The sequence below is a fragment of the Bombina bombina genome, chromosome 7 (assembly GCF_027579735.1).
Source record: "Bombina bombina isolate aBomBom1 chromosome 7, aBomBom1.pri, whole genome shotgun sequence".
In the NCBI taxonomy this organism is placed as follows: Eukaryota; Metazoa; Chordata; class Amphibia; order Anura; family Bombinatoridae; genus Bombina; species Bombina bombina.
The window spans coordinates 133,787,230-133,804,041 of NC_069505.1; the positions used below are offsets into that span (position 1 = coordinate 133,787,230).

General features: G+C 43.1%; 1 protein-coding gene across 1 annotated transcript in view; it reads right to left on the minus strand.

Annotated features, from left to right (window-relative positions):
• The window catches only part of LOC128636274 (cytoskeleton-associated protein 5-A), an 825,907-nt gene that overhangs the window by 380,812 nt on the left and 428,283 nt on the right, over positions 1-16,812 (minus strand). The window contains exons 12-13 of the mRNA XM_053689308.1: positions 5,910-6,095; positions 5,742-5,836 (exon numbers count right to left, since the gene is read on the minus strand). Of these exons, the coding sequence (XP_053545283.1) occupies positions 5,742-5,836; positions 5,910-6,095 (281 nt within the window). The remainder of the gene's footprint in view (positions 1-5,741; positions 5,837-5,909; positions 6,096-16,812) is intronic.

Consider the following 16,812-nt stretch of genomic DNA (forward strand, 5'->3'; position numbering starts at 1 on the left):
AGCCAATCGGATGATGCTTTTAAGCCAAAAGGAAAGAGAGGTAGAAGTCGCTTTTTGACCTCTCCTTGTGTAACAAACGTTCCTTCTTTGAAACTGGATTCGGACACAAAGAAGGTACAACTATCTCCTGGTTAATATTTTTGTTAGAAACAACCTTTGGAAGAAAACCAGGCGTAGTATGCAAAAACCACCTTATCTGCATGGAACACCAGATAGGGCGGAGAACACTGCAGAGCAGATAACTCTGCAACTCTTCTAGCAGAAGAAATAGCAACCAAAAACAAAACTTTCCAAGATAACAACTTAATATCTATGGAATGTAGAGGTTCAAACGGAACCCCTTGAAGAACTGAAAGAACTAGATTTAAACTCCAGGGAGGAGTCAAAGGTCTGTAAACAGGCTTGATCCTAACCAGAGCCTGAACAAATGCTTGAACATCTGGCATAGCTGCCAGTCGTTTGTGTACTAAGACAGATAAAGCAGAAATCTGTCCCTTTAGAGAACTCGCAGATAATCCTTTATCCAAACCTTCTTGCAGAAAGGAAAGAATCTTAGGAATTTTTATCTTATTCCATGGGAATCCCTTGGATTCACACCAGCAGATATATCTTTTCCATATTTTATGGTAAATCTTTCTAGTTACCGGTTTTCTGGCCTGAACCAGAGTAGCTATCACAGAATCTGAAAACCCACGCTTTGATAGAATCAAGCGTTCAATCTCCAAGCCGTCAGCTGGAGGGAGACCAGATTTGGATGTTCGAATGGACCCTGAACAAGAAGGTCCTGTCTCAAAGGTAGCTTCCATGGTGGAACCGATGACATATTCACCAGGTCTGCATACCAAGTCCTGCGTGGCCACGCAGGAGCTATCAAGATCACTGAGGCCCTCTCCTGTTTGATCCTGGCTACCAGCCTGGGAATGAGAGGAAACGGTGGGAACACATAAGCTAGGTTGAAGGTCCAAGGCGCTACTAGTGCATCCACTAGAGTCGCCTTGGGATCCCTGGATCTGGACCCGTAGCAAGGAACCTTGAAGTTCTGACGAGACGCCATCAGATCCATGTCTGGAATGCCCCATAATTGAGTTATTTGGGCAAAAATCTCCGGGTGGAGTTCCCACTCCCCCGGATGGAATGTCTGACGACTCAGATAATCCGCTTCCCAGTTTTCCACACCTGGGATGTGGATCGCAGATAGATGGCAGGAGTGATTCTCCACCCATTGTATTATTTTGGTCACTTCTTTCATCGCCAGGGAACTCCTTGTTCCCCCCTGATGATTGATATACGCAACAGTCGTCATGTTGTCTGATTGGAATCTTATGAATCTGGCCTTTGCAAGCTGAGGCCAAGCCTTGAGAGCATTGAATATCGCTCTTAGTTCCAGAATGTTTATCGGGAGAAGAGACTCTTCCCGAGACCATAGTCCCTGAGCTTTCAGGGATTCCCAGACCGCACCCCAGCCCACTAGACTGGCGTCGGTCGTGACAATGACCCACTCTGGTCTGCGGAAGCTCATTCCCTGGGATAGGTGGTCCAGGGATATCCACCAACGGAGTGAATCTCTGGTCTTCTGATCTACTTGAATCACTGGAGACAAGTCTGTATAGTCCCCATTCCACTGTTTCAGCATGCACAGTTGTAATGGTCTGAGATGAATTCGCGCAAAAGGAACTATGTCCATTGCTGCAACCATCAACCCTACTACTTCCATGCACTGAGCTATGGAAGGACGTGGAACAGAATGAAGAACTTGACAAGCGCTTAGAAGTTTTGACTTTGACATCTGTCATAAAAATCCTCATTTCTAAGGAATCTATTATTGTTCCCAAGAAGGGAACTCTTGTTGACGGAGACAGAGAACTTTTTTCTATGTTCACCTTCCATCCGTGAGATCTGAGAAAGGCCAGAACGATGTCTTTATGAGCCTTTGCTTTTGAAAGGGACGACGCTTGTATTAGAATGTCGTCCAAGTATGGTACTACTGCAATGCCCCTCGGTCTTAGAACCGCTAGAAGGGACCTGAGTACCTTTGTGAAAATCCTTGGAGCAGTGGCTAATCCGAATGGGAGGGCCACAAACTGGTAATGTTTGTCCAGAAAGGCGAACCTTAGGAACTGATGATGATCCTTGTGGATAGGAATATGTAGGTACGCATCCTTTAGATCCACGGTAGTCATAAATTGACCTTCCTGGATAGTGGGTAGAATCGTTCGAATGGTTTCCATTTTGAACGATGGTACCCTGAGAAATTTGTTTAGGATCTTTAAATCCAGAATTGGTCTGAAGGTTCCCTCTTTTTTGGGAACTACGAACAGATTTGAGTAAAATCCCATTCCTTGTTCCGTCATTGGAACTGGGTGTATCACTCCCATCTTTAACAGGTCTTCTACACAATGTCTCTTTATTTGGTTTAAGGATAAGTGAGACATGTGGAACCTTCCCCTTGGGGGTAGTTCCTTGAATTCCAGAATATAACCCTGAGAAACTATTTCTAGCGTCCAGGGATCCTGAACATCTCTTGCCCAAGCCTGAGCAAAGAGAGAGAGTCTGCCCCCCACTAGATCCGGTCCCGGATAGGGGGCTACTCCTTCATGCTGTTTTGTTAGCGGTAGCAGGCTTCTTGGTCTGCTTACCCTTGTTCCAGCCTTGCATCGGTTTCCAGGCTGGTTTGGACTGTGAGGCATTACCCTCTTGCTTAGAGGATGCAGAATTAGAGGCCGGTCCGTTCCTGAAATTACGAAAGGAACGAAAATTAGACTTATTCTTGGCCTTGAAAGGCCTATCTTGTGGGAGGGCGTGGCCCTTTCCCCCAGTGATGTCTGAGAAATCTTTCAATTCTGGTCCAAAGAGAGTTTTACCCTTGAAGGGGATGTTGAGCAATTTTGTCTTGGATGATACATCCGCTGACCAAGACTTTAGCCAAAGCGCTCTGCGCGCCACAATTGCAAACCCTGAATTTTTTGCCGCTAATCTAGCTAATTGCAAAGCGGCATCTAAAATAAAAGAGTTAGCCAACTTAAGTGCGTGAACTCTGTCCATAACCTCCTCATACGGAGTCTCTCTACTGAGCGACTTTTCTAGTTCCTCGAACCAGAACCACGCTGCTGTAGTGACAGGAACAATGCACAAAATGGGTTGTAGAAGGTAACCTTGCTGTACAAAAATCTTTTTAAGCAAACCTTCCAATTTTTTATCCATAGGATCTTTGAAAGCACAACTATCCTCGATAGGAATGGTAGTGCGCTTGTTTAGAGTGGAAACTGCCCCCTCGACCTTAGGGACTGCCTGCCATAAGTCCTTTCTGGGGTCGACCATAGGAAATAATTTCTTAAATATAGGAGGGGGAACAAAAGGTATGCCGGGCTTCTCCCACTCCTTATTCACTATGTCCGCCACCCGCTTGGGTATAGGAAAAGCGTCGGGGTGCACCGGAACCTCTAGGAACTTGTCCATCTTGCATAATTTTTCTGGAATGACCAAGTTGTCACAATCATCCAGAGTAGATAACACCTCCTTAAGCAGTGCGCGGAGATGTTCTAATTTAAATTTAAATGTCACAACATCAGGTTCAGCCTGTTGAGAAATTTTTCCTGAATCTGAAATTTCCCCATCTGACAAAACCTCCCTCATGGCCCCTTCAGATTGGTGTGAGGGTATGACAGAACAATTATCATCAGCGCCCTCCTGCTCTTCAGTGTTTAAAACAGAGCAATCGCGCTTTCTCTGATATGCAGGCATTTTGGATAAAATATTTGCTATGGAGTTATCCATTACAGCCGTCAATTGTTGCATGGTAATAAGCATTGGCGCGCTAGAAGTACTAGGGGCCTCCTGCGTGGGCAAAACTGGTGTAGACACAGAAGGAGATTATGTAGAACCATGTCTACTCCCTTCATCTGAGTTATCATCTTGGGCAATTTCATTATCTGTGGCAGTACTGTCCTTACTTTGTTTGGACGCTATGGCACAATTATCACACAATTTTGAAGGGGGAGACACATTGGCTTTCACACATATAGAACATAGCTTATCCAAAGGCACAGACATGTTAAACAGGCTTAAACTTGTCAATAAAGCACAAAAAAACGTTTTAAAACAAAACCGTTACTGTCTCTTTAAATTATAAACAGAGCACACTTTATTACTGAATATGTGAAAAAATATGAAGGAATTGTTCAAAATTTATCAAAATTTCACCACAGTGTCTTAAAGCATTAAAAGTATTGCACACCAATTTTCAGAGCTTTAACCCTTAAAATAACGAAACCGGAGCCGGTTACAGATTTAACCCCTATACAGTCCCAGCTACAGCCTTTGCTGTGACTTTACCAAGCCCAGAGGGGAATACGATACCAAATGACGCCTTCTAGGAACTTTTCCAACTACTGTCAGGTCCTCACACATGCATCTGCATGTCTTGCTCTCAAAAACAACTGTGCAGTAATGGCGCGAAAATGTGGCTCAGCCTACAACTGGGAAGGCCCTTCCTGACTTGAAAAGGTGTCTAACATAGTGCCTGACGTTAAAAAACGTTCCCCAAGTTTATAAGTGTGAATTATCAGCATAAACATGTATAAAATGTCCAAATAAAGCAATCGATTTAGCCCATAAAAGTGTCTACCAGTTTTATAGCCCATATTAAGCCCTTTATTCTGTTTGAGACTAAGAAAATGGCTTACCGGTCCCCATGAGGGGAAATGACAGCCTTCCAGCATTACACAGTCTTGTTAGAAATATGGCTAGTCATACCTTAAGCAGAAAAGACTGCTAACTGTTTCCCCCAACTGAAGTTACTTCATCTCAACAGTCCTATGTGGAAACAGCAATCGATTTTAGTTACTGTCTGCTAAAATCATCTTCCTCTCACAAACAGAAATCTTCATCTTTTTCTGTTTCAGAGTAAATAGTACATACCAGCACTATTTTAAAATAACAAACTCTTGATAGTAGAATAAAAAAACTACAACTAAACACCACATACTCTTAACCATCTCCGTGGAGATGTTGCCTGTGCAACGGCAAAGAGAATGACTGGGGTGGGCGGAGCCTAGGAGGGACTATATGGCCAGCTTTGCTGGGACTCTTTGCCATTTCCTGTTGGGGAAGAGATATTCCCACAAGTAAGGATGACGCCGTGGACCGGACACACCAATGTTGGAGAAAGTGTTTTTTTTTTAATTTTTCCTCATATTTTATATATTTTTTTATAGGAAATTATAAGATATAATGAAAATAATGGTATCTTTAGAAAGTCCATTTAATTGCAGGAAAAATGGTATATAATGTGTGGGTGCAGTAAATGAGTAAGAGGAAAATTACAGCTAAACACAAACACTGCAAAAATGTAAAAATAGCCGTGGTCCCAAACAGACAGAAAATGGAAAAGTGCTGTGGTCATTTAGGGGTTAAAGAAATCTTCTAGGGAACAGTTTTACTAATAAACCACCTCACACAACACAAATTCAAGTTAAACAGGACACCTATATTGCAAGGGGAAAGTCACAAAAAGAGAAGGTTGGTCTATATAGTCTACAAAATGAACAAAGCTGACCTAGCGTATACCCAGTTACATGAAAAATTACTAATCATACTAAAATCCTACAAACAACCTGCACAACAGTTCAAAGAAAGTTCTATCCAGTCACATACTGACTAAGTAATATTTTTTTTAGCTAGACAATTCTATGTGCATACACACAATGCCTTGTCCGGCTTAATAAAACACATTAACTACTTACCCTGCAAAACCAAACTCTTTAATGGCATTTGAGAGCCAGTTCAGGGTTTCAGACTGGTTCTTTGGATTCTTCTGTGCAAAGGCCAGAGATACTACCTGTATAGAGGAGAAGTAGTGTAAAATAAACTGATCATCACAGAGATATAAAGGTCTCTAGTTTGTGTCTTACCTGCTCAGCAGTCCAGGGCAGCATGCATGATTGTGCAATAGCACTCAGGGCTTCCTTGGCATTTCCTCCACATTTTACATCTCCTACTTTATCAACTAGCCCATCCAGTACAATATTGGCAGAGGTTTTGGAAAAAATTCCCTTCTGGGCAACAAGAGCCACTATGTGCAGCTTCATCTGCATAACCTTTATAGAAAAAAAAAAAAAAAAATTTTTTTAGCTAGGAACTATTAAGGGTTATTTATTCTACACCAAAAAAAAAAAAAAAAACACATTTCAAGAAAATAGGTTTCCAGCATTAAATCATAGTTAGGGCCAGATTGCAGGTTGAGCAGTATTTAACACACCCGCACTAACGCCTTTAAAAAAACATAATCTATGTAAGAACTTACCTGATAAATTCATTTCTTTCATATTGGCAAGAGTCCATGAGCTAGTGACATATGGGATATACAATCCTACCAGGAGGGGCAAAGTTTCCCAAACCTCAAAATGCCTATAAATACACCCCTCACCATACCCACAATTCAGTTTAACGAATAGCCAAGCAGTGGGGTGATAAAGAAAGGAGTAGAAAGCATCAACAAAGGAAATTTGGAAATAATTGTGCTTTATACAAAAAAACAGAATTTATGCTTACCTGATAAATTACGTTCTCTTGCGGTGTATCCAGTCCACGGATTCATCCTTACTTGTGGGATATTCTCCTTCCCTACAGGAAGTGGCAAAGAGAGCACACAGCAGAGCTGTCCATATAGCTCCCCCCCTAGCTCCACCCCCCAGTCATTCGACCAAAGGTTAAGAAGCCAAAGGAGAAACCATATGGTGCAGTGGTGACTGTAGTTTAAACAAAAAATTTTTTACCTGACTTAATTGCCAGGGCGGGCCGTGGACTGGATACACCGCAAGAGAAAGTAATTTATCAGGTAAGCATAAATTCTGTTTTCTCTTGCAAGGTGTATCCAGTCCACGGATTCATCCTTACTTGTGGGATACCAATACCAAAGCTTTAGGACACGTATGAAGGGAGGGAACAAGACAGGTACCTTAAACGGAAGGCACCACTGCTTGCAAAACCTTTCTCCCAAAAATAGCCTCCGAAGAAGCAAAAGTATCGAATTTATAAAATTTGGCAAAGTATGCAGTGAAGACCAAGTCGCTGTCTTACAAATCTGTTCAACAGAAGCCTCATTTTTGAAAGCCCATGTGGAAGCCACTGCTCTGGTAGAATGAGCAGTAATTCTTTCAGGAGGCTGCTGGCCAGCAGTCTCATAGGCCAAACGGATGATGCTTTTCAGCCAAAAGGAAAGAGGTAGCAGTCGCTTTCTGACCTCTCCTCTTACCAGAAGAGATAACAAAGAAGATGTTTGTCTGAAATCCTTAGTTGCTTGTAAATAGAACTTTAAAGCACGAACTACATCAAGATTATGCAAAAGACGTTCCTTCTTCGAAGATGGGTTAGGACACAGAGCAGGAACAACTATTTCCTGGTTAATATTCTTGTTAGAAACAACTTTAGGAAGAAAACCAGGGTTGGTACGCCAAACTACCTTATCTGCATGGAACACCAGATAAGGTGAATCACACTGTAAAGCAGATAATTCGGAGACTCTTCGAGCAGAAGAGATAGCTACCAAAAACAAAACTTTCCAAGATAACAACTTAATATCTATGGAATGTAAAGGTTCAAACGGAACCCCTTGGAGAACTGAAAGAACTAGATTTAGACTCCATGGCGGAGCCACAGGTTTATAGACAGGCTTGATTCTGACTAAAGCCTGTGCAAACGCTTGAACGTCCGGTACCTCTGCCAGACGCTTGTGCAAAAGGATAGACAGAGCAGATATCTGTCCCTTTAAAGAACTAGCCGACAATCCTTTCTCCAAACCGTCTTGGAGAAAAGACAATATCCTGGGAATCCTAATCTTACTCCATGAGTAACCCTTGGATTCACACCAACAAAGATATTTCCACCATATCTTATGGTAGACTTTCCTGGTGACAGGCTTTCTAGCCTGGATCAGAGTATCTATAACCGACTCAGAAAAAACACGCTTTGATAGAATTAAGCGTTCAATCTCCAAGCAGTCAGACGTAGAGAAACTAGATTTGGATGCTTGAACGGACCCTGTATTAGAAGGTCCTGCCTCATTGGCAGTGTCCATGGTGGGACAGATGACATGTCCACTAGGTCTGCATACCAAGTCCTGCTTGAGTCTGGCGATCAGACGAGGGAAAAGAGGAAACGGTGGGAAAACATAAGCCAGATTGAAGGACCAAGGCGCTACTAGAGCATCTATCAATGCCGCCTTGGGGTCCCGGGACCTGGATCCGTAGAGAGGAAGCTTGGTGTTCTGTCGGGACGCCATTAGGTCCAACTCTGGAATGCCCCATAGCGGAGTCAGCTGGGCAAATACCTCCGGGTGGAGTTCCCACTCCCCCGGGTGAAAAGTCTGACGACTTAGAAAATCCGCCTCCCAGTTGTCTACACCTGGGATGTGAATTGCTGAGAGATGGCAGGAGTGGGCCTCCGCCCACCTGATTATTTTGGTTACTTCCCTCATCGCTAGAGAACTCTGTTTCCCCCTGATGATTGATGTAAGCTACAGTCGTAATGTTGTCCGACTGAAATCTTATGAATTTGGTCGCAGCTAGTTGAGGCCATGCCTGAAGCGAGTTGAATATCGCCCTCAGATTGAGCTACAGATGGCCGAGGAATGGAATGAAGAACTCGGCAAGTAGTTAAGTTTCAACTTTCTGACCTCCGTCAGAAATATTTTCATTTCTACCGAATCTATTGGTGTTCCTAGGAAGGGAAACCTTGTGAGTGGGGACAGGGAACTCTTTTTGATGTTCACCTTCAACCCGTGAGACCTTAGAAAGGCCAATACAATCTCTGTGTGAGCCTTGGCTCTGTGAAAAGACGGTGCTTGAATTAAGATGTCGTCCACATAAGGTGCCACTGCTATGCCCCGCAGTCTTAGAACCGCCAGAAGGGACCCTAGCACCGTTGTGAAAATTCTGGGAGCAGTGGCTAAACCGAATGGAAGAGCCACGAACTGGTAATGCTTGTCTAGAAAAGCGAACCGGAGGAACTGATGATGATCTTTGTGGATTAGGATATGCAGGTACGCATCCTTTAGATCCAATGTAGTCATATATTGACCTTCCTGGATCATAGGTAAGATTGTCCGAATGGTCTCCATCTTGAATGATGAGACTCTGAGGAATTTGTTTAGAAATTTGAGATCCAGGATTGGTCTGAAAGTTCCTTCTTTTTTGGGAACCACAAACAGGTTTGAGTAAAACCCCAGCCCTTGTTCCGCAATTGGAACTGGGTGGATCACTCCCATTGTATGTAGGTCTTCTACACAGCGTAAGAACGCCTCATTCTTTGTCGTGTCTGTAGACAGACGAGAAATATGGAACCTTCCTCTTGGAGGGGAGTCCTTGAATTCTAGAAGATATCCCTGGGTAACAATCTCTAAAGCCCAGGGATCGAGAACATCTCTTGCCCAGGCCTGAGCGAAGAGAGAAAGTCTGCCCCCTACTAGATCCGGTTCCGGATCAGGGGCTACCCCGTCATGCTGTCTTGGTAGCAGCTGCAGGCTTTTTGGCCTGTTTACCCTTGTTCCAGCCCTGATAAGGCTTCCAGGTTGCCTTGGGCTGTGAAGCGTTACCCTCTTGCTTTGCAGCTGTAGAGGCTGAAGCGGGACCTCTCCTGAAATTACGAAAGGAACGAAAATTAGCTTTGTTTTTAGCCTTAAAAGGCTTGTCCTGGGGGAGAGCATGGCCCTTTCCCCCGGTGATTTCTGAAATCTCTTTCAATTCTGGCCCGAAAAGGGTCTTTCCCTTGAAAGGGATATTTAACAATTTGGATTTTGACGACACATCGGACGACCATGACATGAGCCAAAGCGCTCTGCATGCCATAATGGCGAAGCCTGAATTTTTTGCTGCCAACTTAGCTAATTGCAAAGCGGCATCTGTGATAAATGAATTAGCCAGCTTTAGAGCCTTAATTCTATCCATAGTTTCGTCATATGAGGTCGCAAATACATCAAAACGGTAGAATTTAGCAAATGTATGCAAAGAGGACCAAGTCGCCGCTTTGCAAATCTGATCAACTGAAGCTTCATTCTTAAAAGCCCACGAAGTGGAAACTGATCTAGTAGAATGAGCTGTAATTCTCTGAGGCGGGGCCTGACCCGACTCCAAATAAGCTTGATGAATCAAAAGTTTCAACCAAGAAGCCAAGGAACTAGCAGAAGCCTTCTGACCTTTCCTAGGACCAGAAAATAAAACAAATAGACTGGAAGTCTTCCTGAAATCTTTAGTAGCTTCCACATAATATTTCAAAGCTCTTACCACATCCAAAGAATGTAAGGAACTCTCCAAAGAATTCTTAGGATTAGGACATAAGGAAGGGACAACAATTTCTCTACTAATGTTGTTAGAATTCACAAACTTAGGTAAAAATTGAAAAGAAGTCTGCAAAACTGCCTTATCCTGATGAAAAAATAGAATTTATACTTACCTGATAAACTTATCTCTTGTGATGTATCGAGTCCACGGATTCATCATACTTGTGGGATATTCTCCTTCCCTACAGGAAGTGGCAGAGAGCACCCACAGCAGAGCTGTCTATATAGCTCCTCCCTTAGCTCCACCCCCAGACATTCGACTGAAGGCTAGGAAGAAAAAGGAGAAACTATAGGGTGCAGTGGTGACTGAAGTTTTTTAAATAAAAATATACTACCTGTCTTAAATAGACAGGGCGGGCCGTGGACTCGATACATCACAAGAGAAAGAAATTTATCAGGTAAGCATAAATTCTGTTTTCTCTTGAAAGATGTATCAAGTCCACGGATTCATCCATACTTGTGGGATACCAATACCAAAGCTTTAGGACACGGATGAAGGGAGGGACAAGACAGGTTCCTTAAACGGAAGGCACCACTGCTTGTAGAACCTCTCTCCCAAAAATAGCCTCCGAAGAAGCAAAAGAATCGAATTTGGAAAATTTGGAAAAAGTATGAAGCGAAGACCAAGTCGCCGCCTTACAAAACTGTTCAACAGAAGCCTCATTTTTTTAAAAGCCCATGTGGAAGCTACTGCTCTAGTAGAATGAGCAGTAATTCTTTCAGGAGGCTGCTGGCCAGCAGTCTCATAAGCCATACGGATGATGCTTTGCAGCCAAAAAGAAAGAGGTAGCCGTAGCCTTTTGACCTCTCCGCATACCAGAATAGACAACAAACAATGAAGATGTTTGACGGAAATCTTTGGTTGCTTGTAAGTAGAACTTTAAAGCACGAACCACATCAAGATTGTGCAACAGACGTTCCTTCTTTGAAGGAGGATTAGGACACAGGAATATCAATCAGGAAATTGGTGTTCCTTCGCTATTAGAAACAACCTTAGGAAGGAATCCAGGTTTGGTACGTAAAACCACCTTATCTGCATGGAAAACAAGATAAGGTGAGTCACACTGTAAAGCAGATAACTCAGAAACTCTTCGAGCCGAAGAGATAGCTACTAAAAACAAAACTTTCCAAGATAGAAGCTTAATATCTATGGAATGCATAGGTTCAAACGGAACCCCTTGAAGAACTTTAAGAACCAAGTTTAGGCTCCATGGCGGAGCAACAGGTTTAAATACAGGCTTGATCCTGACCAAGGCCTGACTAAACGCTTGAACGTCTGTGACATCTGCCAGACGTTTGTGTAAAAGAATAGACAAAGCAGATATTTGTCCCTTTAAGGAAATAGCTGATAATCCCTTCTCCAATTCTTCTTGGAGAAAAGACAAAATTCTAGGAATCCTAATCTTACTCCATGAGTAACCCTTGGATTCACACCAACACAGATATTTGGGCCAAATCTTATGATAGATTTTCTTGGTGACAGGCTTTCTAGCCTGAATCAGGGTATCAATGACCGACTCATAGAAACCACGTTTTGATAGAATCAGGCGTTCAATCTCCAAGCGGTCAGACGCAGAGAAATTAGATTTGGATGCTTGAACGGACCTTGGATTAGAAGGTCCTGCCTCATTGGCAGAGTCCACGGTGGAACAAATGACATATCCACCAGGTCTGCATACCAAGTCCTGCGTGTCCACGCAGGCGCTATCAGAATCACTGAAGCTTTCTCCTGCTTGATTCTGGCAACCAGACGTGGGAGGAGAGGAAACGGTGGAAATATATAAGCCAGATTGAAGGACCAGGGCACTGCTAGAGCATCTATCAGTACCGCCTGGGGATCCCGGGACCTGGACCCGTAACGCGGAAGTTTGGCGTTCTGTCGGGACGCCATCAGATCCAATTCTGGTGCGCCCCATAGCTGAGTCAGCTGGGCAAATACCTCCAGATGGAGCTCCCACTCCCCCGGATGAAAAGTCTGACGACTTAGGAAATCCGCCTCCCAGCTCTCTACCCCTCGGATATGGATTCCTGAGAGATGGCAAGAGTGATCCTCCGCCCATCGGATTCTAATGGAGTCTCCACCTGGAGAGCCTCTTCTAGAGCCTCAAACCAGAAAGCAGCTGCAGTAGTTACAGGAACAATGCATGCAATAGGTTGGAGAAGAAAACCTTGATAAACAAAAAATTTCTTTAGGAGACCCTCTAATGTTTTATCCATAGGATCTTTGAAAGCACAACTGTCTTCGATAGGTATAGTTGTACGCCTAGCAATAGTAGAAATAGCTCCCTCCACCTTAGGAACAGTCTGCCACGAGTCCTGTATGGTGTCAGATATGGGAAACATTTTCTTAAAAACAGGAGGGGGAGCGAACGGAATACCTGGTCTATTCCCACTCCTTAGTAACAATAGTCACAATCCTCTTAAGGACTGGAAAAACATCAGTGTAAACAGGAACCTCTAAGTATCTGTCCATTTTACACAATTTCTCTGGGACCACTATAGGGTCACAATCGTCTAGAGTAGCTAATACCTCCTTGAGCAATAAGAAGAGGTGTTCAAGCTTAAATTTAAAGGCCGTCATATCAGAATCTGTCTGAGGGATCGTCTTTCCTGAATCAGAAATATCTCCCTCAGATAACAAATCCCTTACCCCTACTTCAGAACATTGTGAGGGTATATCGGATACGGTTACTAAAGCGTCAGACGGCTCAGCATTTGTTCTTAACCCAGAGCTGACACGCTTTCCTTGTAAACCAGGCAGTTTAGAGAAAACCTCTGAGGGTTTTATTCATAACTGTGGCCATGTCTTGTAAAGTAAATGAATTAGACGCACTAGAGGTACTTGGCGTCACAGGCGTTACTGGTTGTGACACTTGGGGAGAGCTAGATGCTAAACCCTCATTTCCTTCTAACTGAGAATCATCTATTGCAATATTTTTAAGTGCTAAAATATGCTCTTTATAATTTATAGACATATCAGTGCAAGTGGGACACATTCTAAGAGGGGGTTCCACAATGGCTTCTAAACACATAGAACAAGGATTCTCCTTGGTGTCAGACATGTTAAACAGGCTAGTAATATAACAAGCAAGCTTGCAAAACACTTTATCATAAAGCCTTAGTAACTTTGCACAGCTATGCAAATAAACAATTAACCCCTTAATGTAAAAACCGGATTGAAAAAACTTCAAAACCGGTAAAATAATGTTCAGCACCTTGCCACAGCTCTGCTGTGACGCCTACCTGCCCTTTAGGAACGATTTGTGGGGGGAAAACCTCTTTACAATCCTCAAATACAGCAGGAATCTCTGGAGAAGTAGCTGCATGCTTCTGAGGTAAATAAACTGTGCAACTGAAAATAGGCCCCTCCCATCTCACTCGATGTTATGGGGCCTAAAAACACCACAGAGTGTTTCTTAAACTAGCCATGTGGGTTAATAACCCCTAAACAAGCCACAAAGACCCCTTAAAGTCCCTCAAAAAAACGTGTTATTTGTAATTAAACCAAAACGTTTTTTCCTATTAGTGTCACCAGTAACTAATGAGCCCTTTATGCAAGCTTGGATTCCTCTTTTACTGAACACAGCTTACCTTTCCCTCATGGGGATATTGCCAGCCTTTACTAGAAAGTAGAACATACCTTAATGCAGTTTAGCCTGCAAACTGTTCCCCCAACTGAAGTTTTCCTGTACTCTTCAGCCCTTGTGGGAACAGCAGTGGATCTTAGTTACAAAATGCTAAGATCATCATCCTCCTTGCAGAAATCTTCATCCCTTTTCTGCCAGAGAGTAAATAGTACACACCGGTACCATTTAAAATAAACTTTTGCTTGAGAAAATAAAAACTAACATTTGTGTCACCACACTCCTCTTTGCCCTTCCTAGCAGTTAAGCAGAGAGAATGACTGGGGGTGGAGCTAAGGGAGTAGCTATATAAACAGCTCTACTGTGGGTGCTCTCTCTGCCACTTCCTGTAGGGAAGGAGAATATCCCACAAGTATGGATGAATCCGTGGACTCGATACATCTTACAAGAGAAATCAGAAAAGGAGACTCACAAGAAAGAGCAGATAGCTCAGAAACTCTTCTAGCAGAAGAGATAGCCAAAAGGAACAACACTTTCCAAGAAAGTAGTTTAATGTCCAAAGAATGCATAGGCTCAAATGGAAGAGCCTATAACGCCTTCAGAACCAAATTAAGACTCCAAGGAGGAGAAATTGATTTAATGACAGGCTTAATACAAACTAAAGCCTGTACAAAACAGTGAATATCAGGAAGTATAGCAATCTTTCTGTGAAATAAAACAGAAAGAGCGGAGATTTGTCCTTTCAAGGAACTTGCAGACAAACCCTTATCCAAACCATCCTGAAGGAACTGTAAAATTCTAGGAATTGTAAAAGAATTCCAGGAGAATTTATGAGAAGAACACCATGAAATGTAAGTTTTCCAAACTCTATAATAAATCTTTCTAGAGACAGATTTACGAGCTTGTAACATAGTATTAATCAGAGAAACCTCTATGACTTCGAATTAAGCGTTCAATTTCCATACCTTCAAATTTAATGATTTGAGATCCTGATGGAAAAACGGACCTTGAGATAGTAGGTCCGGCCGTAACGGAAGTGGCCAAGGCGGGCAACTGGACATCCGCACCAGATCCGCATACCAAAACCTGTGTGGCCATGCTGGAGCCACCAGCAACACAAAAGACTGTACCTTGATGATTTTGGAGATCACTCTTAGGAGAACTAGAGGCGGGAAGATGTAAGCAGGTTGATAACACCAAGGAAGTGTCAGCGCATCCACTGATTCCGCCTGAACATCCCTGGACCTGGACAGGTATCTGGGAAGTTTCTTGTTTAGATGAGAGGCCATGAGATCTATCTCTGGAAGACCCCACATCTGAACAATCTGAGAAAACACATCTGGTTGGAGAGACCACTCCCCTGGATGTAAAGTCTGGCGGCTGAGATAATCCGCCTACCAATTGTCTACACCTGGGATAAGCACCGCAGAGATTAGACAGGAGCTGGATTCCACCCAAGCAAGTATCCGCGATACTTCTTTTATAGCTTGGGGACTGCGAGTCCCACTCTGATGATTGACATAAGCCACAGTTGTGATATTGTCTGTCTGAAAACAAATGAACGGTTGCCTCTTTAGCAGAGGCCAAAACTGAAGAGCCCTGAGAATTGCACGGAGTTCTAAAATATTTATTGGTAATCTCGCCTATTGAGATTTCTAAACCCCTTGTGCTGTCAGAGATCCCCAAACAGCTCCCCAACCTGAAAGACTCGCATCTGTTGAGATCACAGTCCAGGTTGGTCGAACAAAAGAGGCCCCTTGAACCAAACGATGGTGATCTATCCACCATGTCAGAGAGTGTCGTACATTGGGATTCAAGGATATTAATTGTGATATCTTTGTATAATCCCTGCACCATTGATTCAGCATGCAAAGCTGTATAAGTCTCATGTGAAAACGAGCAAAGGGGATCGCGTCCGATGCTGCAGTCATGAGACCTAAAACTTCCATGCACATAGCCACTGAAGGGAATGACAGACTGAAGGTGCCGGCATGCTGCGACCAATTTTAAACGTCTCTTGTCTGTTAGAGACAGAGTCATGGACACTGAATCTATCTGGAAACCTAAAAAGGTGAACCTTGTCTGAGGAATCTAGAAACGTTTTGGTAAATTGATCCTCCAACCATGTTTCCGAAGAAACAACACTAGTTGATTCGTGTGAGATTCTGCAGTATGTAAAGACTGAGCTAGTACCAAGATATTGTCCAAATAAGGAAACACAGCAATACCCTGTTCTCTGATTACAGATAGTAGGGCACCCAGAACCTTTGAAAAGATTCTTGGAGCCGTTGCTAGGCCAAATGGAAGAGCAACAAATTGGTAATGCTTGTCTAGAAAAGAGAATCTCAGAAACTGATAGTGTTCTGGATGAATCGGGATATGAAGGTATGCATCCTGCAAGTCTATTGTGGACATATGTCCTTGCTGAACAAAAGGCAGAATAGTCCTTGTAGTCACCATCTATAAAGTTGGTACTCTTACATAACGATTCAAAATTTTCAGATCAAGAACTGGTCTGAACAAATTTTCTTTCTTTGGTACAATGAATAGGTTTGAATAAAACCCCAAACCTTGTTCCTGAGGAGGAACTGGCATGATTACCCCTGAAGACTCCAGGTCTGAAAAACACTTCAGAAAAGCCTGAGCTTTTACTGTATTTACAGGGATGCGTGAGAGAGAAAAAAATCTTCTCACAGGAGGTCTTATTCTGAATCCTATTCGATACCCTTGAGACAATGCTCTGAATCCAATGATTTGACAGATTTTATCAAAAAATCCTTGAAAAACCTTAATCTGCCCCCTACCAGCTGAGCTGGAATGAGGGCCGCACCTTCATGCGGACTTAGGGACAGACTTTGGTTTCCTAAATGGCTTGGATTTATTCCAATTTGAGGA